General features: G+C 46.1%; 1 protein-coding gene across 1 annotated transcript in view; it reads left to right on the plus strand.

Annotated features, from left to right (window-relative positions):
* Nucleotides 1-10,223: 10,223 nt before the first annotated feature.
* LOC119394208 (uncharacterized) overlaps nucleotides 10,224-17,881 on the plus strand; it is a 59,487-nt gene continuing 51,829 nt past the window's right edge. Inside the window, exon 1 of the mRNA XM_037661483.1 lies at nucleotides 10,224-11,749. Within this exon, the coding sequence (XP_037517411.1) occupies nucleotides 11,464-11,749 (286 nt within the window). The 5' untranslated portion in view covers nucleotides 10,224-11,463. The remainder of the gene's footprint in view (nucleotides 11,750-17,881) is intronic.

The following is a 17,881-nucleotide window of genomic DNA, read 5'->3' on the forward strand; positions in this document are numbered from 1 at the left end:
CTACAAAGAGTAAAAGCTTTCTATTATGAACACCTGGCTAATATAAACGGGGGATTTGCAACGGTGAGGTAAGAAAAACATAATCTATATTAACACAGTGCACGAACGTTTATCTTCATGAATATTTAACGCAGAAATATAAAATGCACAGAATAGTGAATTTTTATAAGTGGGACAGGCGGGCGCGAGGCGAGGTGTGACTGCACAGTCTCTTCGGCCACGCTTCCAATGGAAGCTGAACGCAAGCGCAGTGTTTGTATTATCTGCAAGATTGTTCAGGCACTTCAAGTCATCATGGATTCACTTTCACTGCGTTTTATTTGCACATTGACGCCGCAAGGCTGTCAGTTTGGGTTCGCGCACAGTGTGCACAAGAAAGGCAGTGGCAGCCACATCCAATCCAATGAAACGAGAGATACCAGTACAACGTTATACCGCCTTTAAAGGAGTTTCGCTCATATAGACATCTTCGACAAGCACGAAAATAAGCCACATCGTTTTCTCTGAAAGGGCCACAGTTTGACCTCATTCCGTTGTTTTAGAACGACATTTACAGGCCGACGTCAACGCATTATGCGCGTGAAAAATAGCGTTGTTTTCACTAAACGTTTTCTGCGCATAATTCTGTTTTTGTGTTGTGAGCACTCTTGTATAAAGCCAGGTTACTTTTAGAGCTCAACGCACGTCACGTCTAAGTATACGCTAAGAAATAGTGTTGTCAAACTCCATGGCTACTCCATGGCTCCCGCTACCACGTAATGGCTACGGTCTCGTTCTCACTAATTACCATACCTTGTTTAAATGAGCTTTCGCTTCCTCTAAGCTAACTTGAAACCTTAATTATGAGCTCATAGCGCGCCCAGTTTCGGCGATCGTTCAGCGATTTCCGCGTCCGGTGGCCTAATGATGCGTGTCGGCATAAAGACGGCACACCAAGTTCGTAATCATTTGCCTTGGTATGTAGGTGTTTCGCACAAAGCACCAAACAGCGCGCTGTCATTTAGCCTCGTCTAGACGTTTGCGCACCAGTACATTCAGCAGAAAGGTCTTTAGGGGAAGCGCGCCTTAGCGCTCGGGTAGGAGCTTGCGTTTAACGTGTGTAATGTATCAAGCGTTGCTGTGAAATCGTCTACCGGTGCAGTTAACGTTACGCCCAGAACTGCACCGGTTTTCCTATAGAGGCACTGGTGCCGTGCATTACCATAGATTCGAGACAATAAAGTTGCCTTCACCAAACCGCACGCTCAACTCCCCGTACATTGTAGCTAACGAGATCCAAACAACGACCCTTAGCGCTATTGCAGCTGCGCAGGTTTTGCTTCGATGCTCGGTCGCGCTGGCTGAACTATAACCCTCCTTGCAGCGCAGAGATTCGTTTATGTATTCAAGCTTAGTGCAGCAGCCTGTGTAGCGCATTGAACACCATGTAGTACTCAGACGTTGAATAGCTTCAATTAAATATACGAATATAGTATCTTAGAAGATTACAGTGAAGATATCACAGACAGGGTTGAGGTTGCCGGGTAACTGGGGCAAAAAAATTGGGGGAAAAGGTGATGCAGTTTAGAACTGGCGACACGCTCGCGAGCGTGGTCAAATACATAAAATATCGAGAATTGTAGAAACTTTAAGATCGCACTAAATACAGCAACGAACCATAATTCATGAAACGTCACCAAGTAATCCCGCATTTTTTTTTGTCTAAAATGCTAATCAATCCATTACAAAGTCGACCTACTGTGACCGTGTTTCCTTTTGTGCAGGCCGTTAGTGGCCGAAAGCCCATTTTGTTTTAGCGACATGCATATACAAAACGAGGCGAGAAAGAATATAATATAAACGTTTATTGTGTTTTCACCCAGAAGCTTCTCTCTACGTCTGGTTCGGTGTACGGCTCATATAGCTGATCGACTACACTATGTTTTAAAGACAATCCAGCGTCGACACGGTGAGAATATTCAAAAAGCGCTAAGCTGCAAAGCATTTAGGGAACTAATTGAGGGGAACATCTTAAGTATGAACATTCAAGAGAAGCGAAGCTGCACAAGCGAACATGTCTCTATGAGCTGCAGGGTTCAGATAGCGCACTTTCGGAAACCTCACTAAGTGGCAGAACCAGTAAAAATGGCTGCATGGGAAATGAGCCGCGTAATAGAAAGCTGAAAAGGATGTACGCTTATCATTCTACCGGTGGTACAAAATAACGGAGTAACACAGTAAGGCAGATATAAGTCGTCAGCTCAGCACATAGGAACGTAGCATACATTGATGATGATGATGAAATGAACTTTATTTGGTCCTGGAGAACCACGATCAGACAACCCCCGAAGGGGGGCCCGCCGCAGTTGCTGGCCGCGCCCACGCCGGTACTGGAAGACCGTGGCCCTTCGCCCGTTCGCAGGCCTCCTGGACTGCCGACAGCTGGACTGAGAGCTCGTTGCTTTTAAGAGCCCTGTCCCAGTCCTCTTCTGTGCTGAACTTTGCGCTAAGTAACGCCGGGCACTGCCAGAGCATATGAGCGAGTGTGCAATTATCCGCCCCACAGCTAGGGCATCCTGGATTTATGCCTTCAGCAAAGTGGCTAAACGTGCTGCGAGACGGGAAGGAACCTGCCTGCAGCATCTGGAGAACAGACGACTGCGGCCTAGTAAGCTTGGAATGCGGGAGGGGGTATCGCCGCCTTGACAGTTGATAGTGCGAAGTAACTTCGTTGAAGGTGCCAAGTGGATCCCTGAAGCTCTCCGTCAAGCCGCCTCCGGACCCGCCCGCACCGCCGCGGCACGTGATTTCTCGCGCACGGTTATGGGCAAGTTCGTTGACGTTGGGAACTGTCGGATGAACCCCTGAGCCCATGTGGGCCGGTAACCAGGTAATTGTGTGAAAGCTTCCTACAGCCCTCGAACTGAGAATAGCGGCAGCCTCTCTTGAGACCACACCCGAAGCGAAGGCCCGGAGGGCAGCCCTAGAGTCGGTGAATATCTCGGGACGCGAAGGGTCCTTCATAGCTAGAGCTATCGCTACCTGCTCTGCTACGGAGGCAGACACCTTCCTAACGGAAGCTGAGTTTAGTACGCGACCGCGATGATCAACAACCACGGCCGCAAAGCTGTCCGAGCGGCCATACTGCGCCGCATCGACGAAAGCCACCTTTCCCGGGGATTTACCTATAGGTAAATCCCCGGGAAAGGTGGCTTTCGTCGATGCTTGACTTCGTATACGAAGTCAAGCAGAGACTTGGCCCGTGCCGTTCGCCGGCCAACATTGTACCGCGGATGTACATTACGCGGGAAGGGTTCCACCTCATAAGTACCCTTCATTGTTTGTGATAAAAATATCTTCTGTTCCGCACTGCCCGTATGATGACATCCAAGCGACTGTAGGAGACGCTGCCCAGCCTTGGTGGAGGAGAGCCGCGCGACCTGAACTAGTTGCTGTGCCTCAATCACCTCCGAGAGGGTGTTGTGCATGCCCAGCTTCATGAGCCTGTCCGTGCCGGTACTCATGGGGAGTCTTAGCACCCTTTTAATTCTTTTCCGCATTAAAGTGTCGAGTTTATCCTCCTCTCGTTTAGACCAATTTAGAGATGATGCGACGTAAATAATATGGCTCATGAGGAACGCGTGGTAGAGCCGAAGGAGATTACTTTCCCTCAGCCCTCCCCTGCGGTTTGAAACACGTAAAATAAGCCGAATCATGTTCTCCGTCTTGGAGGTGATGCGGGCCAAAACCTGTGTGTTTCTGCCGTTGCATTCAAGAAGGAAACCTAATATTCGAATACAGTTCACTCTGGGAATCGCTTGCCCGTCCCTTGTGGTTAGCGCAATCTGTACCTGATCAAGCGGTGAGTGGGGCCTCCTCCCACGCCTAACAGGTCTGTAGAGAAGCAACTCCGATTTGGAAGGTGAAAGCCGAAGCCCCGTGCCCTCCAAAAAACTTTCTGTGATAGACAGCGCCATCTGGAGCGCTTCCTCCACCTCAGCATCCGAACCTCCCATGCACCAGAGAGTGATGTCGTCGGCATATAGGGCGTGGTTTGTATTGGCTACAGTGGAAAGACGCTCCGAGAGGCCTTTCATGGCTATGTTGAACAAGAGAGGCGAAATTACCGCACCCTGCGGCGTGCCCCTCACACCCAGGGTGAAGGTTCCTGATTTTGACTGCCCAATCTTTATGGTTGCTTTGCGGTCCCTGAGGAAGGCGCGAACATAGGCGTGAAACCTTGGTCCTAACCCCATGCTCTCGACCGCCTCCAGGATGAACTTATGTGAAATAGTATCAAACGCTTTGGCGAGATCTAGGGCCAATATTCCCCGAATATCTAGGGTTCGTCGGTCGATAATTTGCCTCCTAATCAGGAGCATCACATCCTGGGTGGACAGACCCGGCCTGAAGCCTACCATGTTGTGTGGAAAGAGCTCTTTATTCTCGACATACCGAGAGACTCTGTTGTGTACCGCATGCTCCATCACTTTCCCTACGCCAGATGTTAGGGAGATGGGACGTAGGTTCTCCTTGGTGAGTGCCTTGCCCGGCTTGGGAATGAGTACCACCGAGGCGGTCTTCCAGGCCTCCGGCACTCGGCCTTCTGCCCAGAGGAGACTGACCTCCTCGGTTAACTTATCGATGGACCTATCATCGAGATTACGCAGCAGCCTGTTCGTAATTTCGTCAGGACCCGGGGCTGAGCGACTATTAAGCGCATGAAGCACCTCTTCGATCTCAAGTTTCGTAAAGGGCGAGTCGATTTCTTCCAGCGGCCTGCCCCGGTAGTCCGGGTAGTCCCAGTCCCCGGAGGGGCCAATCGGAAGGTATCGTTCTGCCGATTCCTTAACTACAGTCGTGTCATCATACATCGAAGTGCTAGTAAAAGGTAACGCAGTCGAGCAGTAATGCCGATATAAGTTCTGAATTGAGTTCGCTGGTTTAGAACAGCAGATAAAATATTTTGCTGCAATAGCAAATTTTCAAGTTCCTTTTCTTTCCAAGTGCCATAAACTTCTTGTGAAAGTATAAATATTTTTCTTTCTTTAGGGATATTTATTTAAACAAAGTACATTTCTTTCTGTTGCCGTTAATCGATAAGCAGATGTGATACCACACAGCAAAAAAAAATTCTTTACTTTCGCCTTTTTTGTTGCGGCTTGCAGCAGAACTTATGACCCGTAAAAATTGGAAAATTTCGTTGCCGAAAGCGGTGTTTCGGTGGTTCCAGCTTTCAGCAAGAGATTTCCTTTGAAGAAAAGCAAAAGCATAAGGCCACGATTGTAGAGAGCAACAGTTTATTAACCAACTTTGATGCATTCATCGGCAATGCAGTTGTTTGCGTACACTCTAAGAATAATAAAGGCTAGGCGTCACTACTTTCGGTGAGGCCTGACTTGCACCGTATATGTCTCTCTTTTGGGTCTCACGACCCTTCGACGAGAATATAACGATCTCCAAAGAGAGTTGGCGTGTCTCGTTAAAGATAGTCATATACGTAGCAAGCGAGGACTAAAAAAAATCTCAAATGAGTCTTCTTTTAGTTAGAGTCTACATCGTAGGAACAGAACCTCCATATCCTCCATTAACCGTAAAAGACAGGGAAACGATGTCGTGAATTTAGTGCTGCTATTGCAAGTTAGGAGCTAAAAAAACTCTACATCACAAGGGTACGCATTCGCGCTGGCTGGTTAACGATTTTAAATAGGAAAGAGCACCACAAAAGGGGACTCCTATAATGGAGACTTTAAAATGCGGCTGGCAGCCGCACTTTAAAGTTCCGTTATAATCTCAAAGTACCATGATGAGCGCGCACATCTCATATCTGAAGCCTTCCATATCCACAGCAGTGGTGAGCATGTGTAAGCCTCGCTTCATTTTCACTCCTTCCGAGAGAAGTATCATTCCTGTTAGATTAACCACAGCATCGGTTTTGCGCGTGCCGGTTTCCATGAATTTTTTATTTGGTATGTTGAGTTTATATGTTGCTTGAACGAATGAACTGTTCTTAATGAGCGCAGTGGTCCGTGTTTACTGGTTTCGTCCCGTCTAATAGCGTTGTTTGCAGCTTATACGGCTAAATCCACGTTTTCTAGTTTGAATAATGCTTCTAGGTAATGAGAACTTCATGTTCGAGGTGTCAATGAATATCGAGCTGGCCATGCAGTACCTGGTACATTGAATTATATAAATACAGTAGAGCGTGCATAAGACGTTGCTGTAGAATTTACGTCTTCTCCGGCACAATCATAGATTAGTAAATACATTAAATTGCGTTCAGCACTCGTAACGTTTTAGACGAAACCCTGCATTGGATATCAGAATCTGTGCACTTAATGTGACACCGCTAACGATTGCTTTACAAGTTCCTACTTCATATCTAACGTAATCATACCCCGTGGCATATGATCGACGGTGTTTATTCTTTGCTGGATCTTTCTCTTGTATAACAGTTTTTTTTTTGTTCTTTAAGGTAATAAAGGCAGGTAAGGCACTTATCTTTAAAAAAATGCATTGATCTGATCCTATCTCGCTGTACAATATACCTTAAAATCCCGAGCGAGCACCCCTACCCGAGCAAGCGCCCCCCTCATTTTTTAGAAAGAATTGAAATATGCGTCAGTGACCGAGCAAGCGCCCCCACCGCTCCTCCCCGCCTGCCACTTCCACTACTTCATTTACTGTTTTTATTCGCTCTCGTCGGGCGAATGACAGCAGTGACTCCATGTGTATTCAAAAAAGCATTCCATTAGAAGCACGGTTAGCATCCTATTCTTAGGGGCTGCTCCGGCGCCATCTTGAATTCTGATCTGCGAACGAGCAAGGGCTCCCCGCTCCAAATCTTGTGGGAGTATCCTTCGCCGTAGGGGGTGGGGGGTGGGGGGGGGAGCGCTTGCTCGGGATTTTACGGTACTCAAATTTGATCGTCTTCTGATCAACCTGCTTACTTTGTTGCATCTTATTTTAGTTTGCTTGAGCACACGAAATTGTTTATTCGGTAAATTCTCCATGGCGCCTTGATTAACTGTTCCGCAAGCGGCCTACATCTCAGAGAAATCATCCTTGGGCTCCTATAACACGTCCGGGTTTCAGTTCATAAAATGATTGCGCGAATAAATAGATAAGCTCAGCAGTAATGTTAACTACTAGATAGGAGTGACACCTTTTAAAAGAAGCTGTCACTCTGAGCACATTCAGCGAGAAATATTGTTCCCGGCTGTGAATGAGGCACGGAGAGAAAATAAGTACCGTATGTAACTTTCTTCCTTGTATGCCTCTAACTCTACCCGTGGCTGCAAATTGAAAGAAAATAAAAATAAAAATTGCCACAAGTATGCGGTCGTTCGTCTGGGAAGCGAGGCGCACATAGGCTGTATTCCGAATCACAGCGGCGTTAAATTCTAGGTTGCCAAGAATACAGCGTCAAGCAGAAGTAGTTGAACGTATTGTGGAATACGGTTCTTGCGCACGATGATATCTCGCGCCGACAATGCGCTTAGCAAAGTTCCTATTGTATCTGGGCTTCAAGACTTTGAATATGGAGCCTTCAAAGACACAATGTAACGTGATAGCGGTAAAGAGCTCGTTTCGCAGAAATTTCGGTGCCGGCGGCGTCCGCGTCTTTTGGATGTGAGCGAAAAAGCCGCGATGGCCGTGAGCGAAAATTCGAGGTAGATGCAAATAAAAATAGCAACCGGAGGGCGTTTGCACTTTGGCTTTCCTTGAGGCACAGTTTAAATCTCGACCGAGAAGCGAAGGCAGGCTAGTGATTGGGAAGGCGATATAGTAGTGTACATGTGTGTGTGCATGTGTGTGTGTGTGTGTGTGTGTGTGTGTGTGTGTGTGTGTGTGTGTGTGTGTGTGTGTGTGTGTGTGTGTGTGTGTGTGTGAGTGCGTGCGTGCGTGCGTGCGTGCGTGCGGCTATCACTATCGCGTTAAACTCTAAAAAATGCGAAGATTAAGGCGAAGCCGAGGGTCCCCAATATTTTTATTAGGTGTCTAGCCAAGCGTGAGTCACTACACTTCACGCAGGCTACATGTTTTGCCCAGTTTCAGAGCATTCTGATCGTAGCCGTCTTGCATAGACATCAAAGTGAGGTTCAAACACGTTCTTAAGGCGAAAGCCTTCGATGCCTCATGAAAGGCAAAAATTGGCTGTCGGTGTCGGTGTCGGCGTCTTCGAGATTTGGCGAGACCTGCTGGGCTATCGCGAGACCGGCGTCAGCATCAACATGACTGAGGAAAAAATACCTAAGTAATAAAGGTCGGTCAAAATCACGTGATACACAAGTAATGTGTGTGCGTCGGCGTACCAAAAGACACAAGACCTCAATGTAACATGACACTTAGATGACGTCATTATGACGTCATATGTTGACGTAATCACATGATATCGTCGATTGGTCATAGTAGGGCTGATCACGGAGGCTGTGCAAAGCCACGAGAGGTGTAGAAAATTTGTTATGTCTCCGATCATTGACGCAGTGTGAAACCACGTTGAGTTCACAAAGCTTCCGGAGGCGTTGGGGGAAAGATGAATACATCGAATAAGAAAAACAACGTAGCTTACACCTTCAAGTCGTCTTAGGCGATTGCATAAGGGACTCTGTGAGATTTTACTTCGATGTTCTCTTTCTGAACGAGTTCATATGTCCATCATTGTCCGAATTGAAAAGAAAATTTAAACGGCCGCTGTTCATTACTTGGTATTGCCATGTGTGTTTTATTTTGATGCCTTCGGGTTTCCCCCGCAAAGACTGTTAGCAACGGTCGGCGCAGGCCACACCGCATTGTTTAAGAAGCTTCGCGATTGTTTGAGATCATTCTTTTAAGACTACGCGTAGGACGCGAATAGTCAAGTTTATTCAAAAACTTACGCCAGCACCAGCGATAACGCTGCAAGCTTCCATGATTGGTGTGTAAAAAGAAGACGCGTTACACCTATGATCAGACTACCGACGACCGACGACAGGGGTTGTCGCTATCAGTGTAGAGCATGTATTACTTGTATGCACAATAAATTTTCATTTCTCTGAGCACAAGTTCACCCGAATAAAGAGTTTGGCCTTGAACACCTCTACTACCGCCTTCTTCAACATCCCGACCACGTTACAATATTCATCATCAACGGCCAATCTACAGCCAGACAATGATAGTCAAGATTTGCACACAGGTGCGCGCATTCTTCCTTGTTTGCGCATGATGTCATCATAAATATTGACATAAAAGCAGTGCACCGTGGCAATGCACGAGCAATAAAAGAGACAGTTCTTGCGCAAAACATGTTTAATGTAACAGAAATGCAAGTTCTTGCATATTGCGAAGGTACATTAGTGTCGACGGCAAGCTCACTCGCCATCTTTCTATATTTTTAATATATTCTTAAGCACATTCCTGGCACCAGCGGTGTGGCATTCCCTTGATACGAAGCCTAGAAGAATATATATATATATATATATATATATATATATATATATATATATATATATATATATATATATATATATATATATATATATATATATACGGGGCGCCTCTCTGGCGGCTTCTACAGCAATGCCTATTTTTTGTTTTGTAATATCACGAAAATTCCCACTGTTTCATATAGAACTGATTTCCTTCCATTGTCGTACCCTAAATAAAATTTCAAAGAAGAAGCTGCGATATGCAGTGACAAGAAGCGAAAGTCGACTGAGTGGATTCCCGACGCCACGCTATCAGTAAACCGCACTGTAATCAAATTATTGTAACAAGAGTGAACCTAAACGCAGCGCGAGCACCAGGAACACCACACCTGCTCCCCTTATCTGCTCGTACTAGATGCACGTCCTTATTTTTCGACTGCGAACTTTTCCGCTATTCGAAGAGCTCGGGTGCACCTAGAAATTACGCGGAAGCTTGAAAAATAGAGAGAGAGAGAGAAATATACCAAAACCAGAACGAAGTTTAAAAGAACAACCATATAGCAATGGCCACAAACCACCACGGCAAAATTGGCGCCATAAAGTTCTGACTACCGTTATCAGATGGCGCCGCAGGCGGCGAAATATACGAGAGCAGGCGTGTACAGTTTAGGGTGGGAGCGAGACTGGCTTCTCGCTTGCGGACGATAGCGCATGCTCCGTTCCTTCCTGTTTCCCTCAACTTCTCTCTCTCTACATTTGATTTTCCTCTCTCTCCCGAAGGCGAGAGGAAGGGTCGGTGCCCAACGTGGGATTTGGTGACCCGTCGCAAGCACTGAATGCGGTGGAGTCGCCGAGTGCGGCGGTGGTTACCGCTCTCCGGCTGGCGGTGGCGTCCGGCGTACAGTCTTTCCTCTTGTCCACTGCTGCTCCTGCTCACTCCTCCTGGAATTTCGAGAGTGGAAAGCGCGCGCGATTCCGCGCGGACACGTGGCACGCCACTCAACACAGATCGCTGGCATCGGTGTCAACTGGTCGCATCTTCGATGAAGACGTATCCTTGCATTCAGCTAATCTGGGTGCTCTTGCTCTACTTCCTTTCAAGGACACACCCGAAGGATACCAGCAGCAGTGTGCCGATTATCTTTGCGCACTGACAGAGAAAACATTTGGAGTTGCCGTTCCACGTTTGCTTGAGCTTTGACAAAGTGATCGGAAGGTGTGGCTGTTTGTAAACTGGTAGCAAACTTTGCCCAGTACATGCTCTCCGATGTGCTCGATCTTTCTTTCTTTCTTGAATAGGACAGCTCGCTATAAAGACGAGTCTTGGCAGATTCTGCTTTTACAGATGCCGTTGGGATAAGCTCCTTGGTGAGCAATCTTTTCGTCATGCGATTCTAGGAGATAATCTTGAAACACCCTTAAGATCGTGAAAGCGAGAGGCAAGTTGAGAAAGCTGTCGTCCTATAGGTGACATAGGACAGCATGCAATTACTAAAAGGTAATTTACGTTTTCTGTTTCACTTTCTGATCCGCATTTTAGCTGAATAAATGGCAAGAGCGTCAATTGGAGGGCGATTGGTGATACTTTGACGGTGCTATTGTTATGCTCGTTTCAATGTTGTCCAGCTTTAATTCTTCAAGGTCTGTCCCGATGGCATTCCTTGAGTACGAAAGCTACATTATGGAACCCAGGCAAACATCTTTGTTGGCCTAGATATTGATCACGTCAGACAGAACTCGTCCTATTACATCATCCCTATTAATCTATAGCAGTAATAGCGTTCAAAGCGGTTTGACCAGTAATACAGAAAAAGAACAAGGACACGGCACAACTTCCCACTTATCTTAAATTACACCATTAGCTACTTGCTCCAAACGTCATGTAGCGGTATCTCCAAGATTGCGATGGACACAGCAGCAAGAAGTTCCCTTGTAATGCTCACTAATGATTATGAGGTTGTCTAGCTAGAAAGTTTATGAACAATGTTCGGTGTCCTTTGATAATGTCAAGAGCGCCTTCACAAGATTCAGTACTGTTGTACGTTTCTGATGACATGGGAGATGCGATTCCAAAAACATGCCTGATGATGATGAATTCGGAGAATACGCTGAGGATCCAGACAGGATAATGTGTCCGACGACTGCGTCATGGGAAAACGCAACTGCGTGCACTGTGGTGTTCACGCGAATGACGGAACTCTCACCGTCAACAAAACGGGGAACAGCTCACAGTTTGGTGATAGTGAAAACAGTACTGTCTGTGTTGCTCCTGTCTACGCTTCTGTCGCAACAGCCTACTGCTGCAACAGGACTGCCTCTTTCCACGGAATCGACGAGCTGGCTTGCAAGGATCCGTAGGGACGGTGAGTTCTCATGTGGTTGCCTCATTTGCATTGCGTGACAACAAACACAGTTTTTAAGTCTAAAATAGCCCATCTGAGTTACTGCTACGAGAATAAGCAACAGAAACTGGAGCATAGCGTAAGACCCCACCATACCAGCCACATGCTCTAGCCTAGTCGAACTGCTGTGGTTTCCTCTTTATTATCAACTTACTGTTTTACAGACTACAGTGCCAGCGTTAATAAGTTGCCGTGCTGGGAAAGCTTAAAGTTTTAACAAAACTGCATTGACATCAACAGGCTTCTTTCTCACGGAAACTGTGGCTCAAATGTGAAATTAATAGCCAAACACATCCTTGTTTGCACGCAATATTTGTCACGCACTAACACTGATAGCACATTGCACGAGAATTAGGAACTTCAATGCATACTTTGACCAGAATAATTGACAAAAAATACCCAGAATGAAACTATGAACATTTTTCAAACTTCAAAATGTAGTTTTTGAGACTTGTTACACAATGCCTGAATTAAAGCTTCACCTGATCACAGCTGTAATGTTGCGTAATACAATAAACTAATTCTCCGTGATAACGAAACAACCAGTCATTCGTTCTTCAATCATGAGCACAAAGATTATTTCATCATGCGGGGTGCTATAATCAATACCGCTTTCTTAAGGTGACATAAAATGATCTACTACCTAAGCAACAATACAGGAGAAGACATCACATATATACGTAGCTTACAAGAAAACTTAAGAAGTTGAGCAGGGAAGTTCTACAAACGATGTACTTTCTTATGTGCTACATTTACGTCTATGTGAATGATTTGTGGTATAAATAGGGTCGTTGCTTCATCATATTCTGACAGTGTACGAGCTAGAGCGCCGCTCAATTGTCTGGGGTGTTGTATTAGGCGCAGTTTCAAGGTGACATATCTCGCTCTAATTTTTTTTTGATACTCTTTCAAAAAGCGTGGTGCGTAGATTACTGCGAAATTCTAAACAATTCAAATGGATACCCACTGTCCGGTGTATCTCGATGCTCACAGTAACTGTGTATGAAGGTCTTGTGGAGATAGAAGAAACGTATTTGTTTACGCCTTGAAGTAAATATTTTCAGAAATTGTCACACGTAGCCTGCGTAGAAAGCGTTTAGCGTCAAATTCATCGAATGCGATATTGATGATGACATTAAGAATGTGAGCACCAGCCACAAGTCATACGGGTACCTCGTTTCCAGATATTGTGACTGGATATCCGCGGAAGTGAAATTCACAACCCGAGTGGGAAACCTCGATCAGTGTTTTTGGCCGCATACACTCGCGAAGCACAACTTGCTACAACAAAAGATTTGGAGGACGCTTGAGTTTCGCTTGCAACAGTAGAACTCGATGGCGTAATCGGACGCTGATTACCTCGCCCTCTCAACCACTAGCCTGACTTCGCTTCTGGGAGGACACCTAAACCGCGCTGCAAAGAAAGGACCGTCTCCAAATTGTGCGCCTGTAAATTGGCCCTTTCAACCTATCGTAGAATGCCTACTGCAAGTAGAGTTGCGAAGTGCCCACAACGACATAATTCTTCCTTTTGCGAGTTGGCGATGTACTAACTGCCTGTCCATAAGGCAACACGAGCATTTTCGCAGATGCACATGTTGTTGATGCTGTTGCTGGTGATCATAGTTATTTATGCCTCTGTATTTTAATTGGTTGGCCTTTAAACCAACCACTCGTTGCGCACTTCCCATGCTTGGACGCCTGGTGTGATTCTGCGCTTCTGCCACGCAATATTACATGTGTTAATGATCCTTCTCGCACGACTTAACATTCGTATAGTGTCTATTACTGAAGCAATTTTGAGCGCGGGCGTGGCTCTGTGGTATAAACACCTGCTTGCCAAGCAGGAGTCCTGGGATCGGTTGCCACTCAAACCAAATATTTATTGTTATTTATTAAAGCCGATAGTCTTTCTTGGGGAACTTAAACGCAGAAATTTCGGTCTGTCTTTCTGTCTTTCGGCACGTCACCCGATTCAGCCAACCGGCCAAAGTTGAACCACTCGCTTACCGCCCACCCATCTTGAACTGGTACGGCTGTTCATACTTGTGAACGTTGTCAATCAAAAAGTAAATATTGCGCGTATCTGAGGCGTAACATCATTAGGTAAGTGTTAGGTGGTGTGTTCTTTTAATAGAAAATACATAGATACGCAATTTTAAAGACCTTGATGGTATGCGTTCAACGTTGAGACAGTAACGCGTTTATTAAAAGATTGCCACAGCTGAAGCGATCAGCGGTCCAAGCCGAGCAAGCGCGAGCGCCAACAACAACCGCCTTCGTCTTCTTCTTTCGCAGGCGTTCTTGTCTGCGCCCTACCATGTTACAAATCACTCCCCCGCGGAAAAGGAGCCATCCTGGCGACCTAAGGAACAGGTACAACTGGTGGGTCATAAGGCGGCTTCAGTCGATCGACGTAAACAGTCTAGCGGCCGCGACGACGGCGGTCCGTAGATGATTGAACAGGCCCAATAATATAGTTAACTGGGGATGCTTGACGTAGGACGCGGTAGGGGCCTTCGTACTTAGGCAGTAGCTTTGTGGAAAGGCCAGGAGCGGAGGAGGGAACGCGAAGCCACACTAACGTTCCAGGCGAATACGACTGAGGAGGCAGGTTTTCGTCGTGACAGTCCTTCTGGCCCTACTCGCCCTACCATGTTACAACCCTAGTTTCTTAAGGTGCGATTAAAATGCGACTGTGCTGAAACTTGTCTTCCTCCGTGCCCCCTGCACAAGCTCATGTTGTGTTTCGGTTTCGGTTCAGTATTGCATTGTACGAATGACAGGAGGCGCCGCTCTGGCATTCCTGTTTTACCCAGGCGACGTGTAAATAAGAGAGTTCGTGGAGAGTACTCGTTGAGTGCGGACGTTTCTTCTCCTTCGGCGCCTCGCGCCAAACAGCGTGTTCGGGCTGGCCGGGGTCCCCACCGGTCGCGTTGGTCACCGCCGGTCTTCGCCTGCCGCTGCGCCGGGACTACCAGCCCGCAACACAGCACTCATGTTTCCCGACGTATTGCCAGATGGCGTCCATATCTCCCGCAGCGCCTCTTCTATCGTCTTTGGACGACATTTGCAGCGAAGCACGCAGATACGCGGCCAATTTTTCATTTGCACTTATCTCGCCTTTTCCCTCACAACCAAAGACGCCGACGCCGACACCGGATTTTCTGGGAAACGAGCTCTTTAACGCTATCTCGTTGCTAATTATCATTCTGTTTACGGCTTCAGCGCTTCTTTTGAGTCGGCGTACATTATCCAATTTTTATTTCATTCGTATCAGCGGTGTATCCTGTTGGCTGGATAATCACAAGTAATTATGCTGAGGTAGATGATGCCCTGTACATTATATGCTAACTTTTATTTTCGCTATTCACCGGCATACAAAAGTAGACATGAAGGAACTTGCTTTTTTATGCCTATCAGCAAAGTCAAGTATGTCGCCCTCTCACCCTTTACATTAAATAGTGTAAGAACTTCAGCTACTGCTGGCAACATTGTTGGTTTATTATCAATTCCTGAAATTATCAGAGCTGCGGTAAGTGGCCTACGACCAAGCACCACGGCCGGAAGTGACGTAAACGTATCATTTTATATTTATACCAGGCGCAGATTCTAAAACCTTCGCCGCAATGACTCACGTCTGATGCTAAATTTACGGGCACGTCAGCGTACATTGAGCACCCTTAAGACACGTCGCTTTAGGATGGCAGCCTGGAAAGTTCTTTTAAGTCTCTAAGTCAAAGGCTTACATCAGTGCGGCGCTGCATTTTGACATCCAGCTACGCCGCATAAAGGGGCGCATACATTCAGAGCATTCAACTATGACGGGTCACAGATAATATGAACTATAAAAAATGCACAATATTTGCGCATTCTTATTCAAGGTACCGCGAGGTAGAATTTTGAAATGTCAACATGGTGTGATGATGCTATGCGCTTTCAGAGTTTGAATAAAATGTGAGCTTGTAATGCATAGCAAACATGCATAAACGCATTACAGACTAGAAATGAGCAAAGAAACAAGTAAAATAAAGCCGGGTGTTCACACATTACGCTACTTGTATCACTTTCCTGCAGCACATTTTCCAGATTTCATTGACGATTGTATATTCAGCAATCAGTGATCGTAATCACTAAGTGCTGAAATAGACATTGAGCAAGGAGTTAGATTTAAACATAAAGTCCAAAATCACTGACTTCGCGTCATGTCTGAATAAAGTCTACGACTTTATGCATAAAGCCTAAAACCACATGCGTCCGTTAGTTAATAAATTGGCAGGAGTACTTTTGTTAGGCATGATGGCGACTTAAGATGCAGGAAGCGGTTAATAATAGCAGAAGAGTGGTAAGTTGAGCGAGTTGGTAATGATCCATTATGTGTTGTTCCGCCACAAAAATGAAAGAGCGCGTGAACTTGTTGAGGCCGCGCACATTGATAAGCAATCTGAGTCTTGCTTCAGTGTTCCCTCTGTTGCTTTACATGAAAAAGAGTTATGTTATCTTGGTCCTGTATGACGGGCGTGCTATGGTTGATCTGCCCTGGGTTTTTTTTATATGGTCCCTCACGGCTTTTTTTTTTCCTCCCCCTTTGCCCTTCCTCGCTTTTTATCCCGTCATTTATAATGCCTTGTTCTTGCAATAAAGCTTCATTTGATAATCTGCGCCTGTTTGTGCTTTCCTCTCCTCTTGTGTCACCGTCCGTTTTTTGCGCAGTTACATAATGGGTTAATAATAGGCTCACAGTCACGACGGCAGAAATGGCTTCCCGATAAGCATCAGTACCGACCACAAGTCAAATTCGTAGTGCGTCAATCGCATTCACTGGCTCATTAGGATGAGGTCTGATAACGCCGGTGGGATCTACTCGCGATAGAGAACAAAAGTAATATCCACTGGGTATCACAGAAACATGAAAAATGAGACGTGTGTCTTCTCCGGTCATGCCTCCAATATGTTTCTTGCCATTGTGAAACCTCACCCTGTTTTCGTGCAAGCACATGTGTGCCATAATGAATTTCTCAGAAAGGTCATTGCCAAACCACTGATCTAACTTCAAATAAGGCAGGTAACAAGTAAGCTCCCATAAGGTATTCAGACCCACGACGCAGGTAATTTGAACCCTGCATGCAGGCAAGTGAAATAATATTGCCATCTTTTCCAGACGGGCAATTTTTTGTATCTAAGTCATTATTGAAGCAGACACGTGGCAAGAATGAAAAACTTTTTTCTGCGAAATTTTCTCCCCGACTGAGTTTGATTATGAATCATTCTCGCTCAGTTTCTCCTTCCACTTCGGCATTTAGACAAGGCTGCCGTTGTAGTAAGGGCCTATTCAAAGCGGCGGCTGGTAGTGAAAGCCGCGGGTTCAAAATTCACTCACCGAACCAACAGCCTCTCTCTCCGACTTCTGCGAATTCCAGAGAAGGTAATTACCGCCAAGCGAGCGGTCGAATGCGCAAAATAATGAGTAATATTTCGCCAGAATGCGGTGGCAGATGAAAAATTAAGCAGCTCTGAACGGTTCTTTTCACTATTCCTGGCTATATATATATCTTTGCGCATGCACTTGCATTGAGAAAATTTGTTAGCTGCGAAAGGCTCACAAGAAAGGTCACGTCGCCTAAGGGCGGAACTAATTTGGCGTTCGGGCTCGGCTGACGCAACGCAGTGTGCCTTGAATAGTCCGTTCTACAGCGGTAGGTATACAAGCGCCCAACTCCGGACTCGCGGTCTTCGCCATTCTCAGTTAAACGAAATGTCAGAAGCAGAATTGGGCGCGAGCGCCGGTTGACGCTCGCAACGAATGCTGCAGCTTTTTTCGTGACGCGTGCGCTATATAGCATACCTTAAATGAGGAAATATGTTCCCGTGGGAGTGGACCCAAGCGGGAATATTTCGTGCAATAAGATTTGCGCTGCGAGTCGAGAACCCTGCTCGTTATACGCGTACATGCGAGTGAATATCGGTACGTATAAGCGAACTGCTCCCTCCCGTTGGCGTATATCTTCGTTTAGAACATATTTTATAATCTATAAGGCGATCGCCTCAGAATGGGATATTCTTTGTTCCCGCCTGCTCCAATAATTCTCTACT

The sequence above is a fragment of the Rhipicephalus sanguineus genome, chromosome 5 (genome assembly GCF_013339695.2).
Source record: "Rhipicephalus sanguineus isolate Rsan-2018 chromosome 5, BIME_Rsan_1.4, whole genome shotgun sequence".
NCBI lineage: Eukaryota > Metazoa > Arthropoda > Arachnida > Ixodida > Ixodidae > Rhipicephalus > Rhipicephalus sanguineus.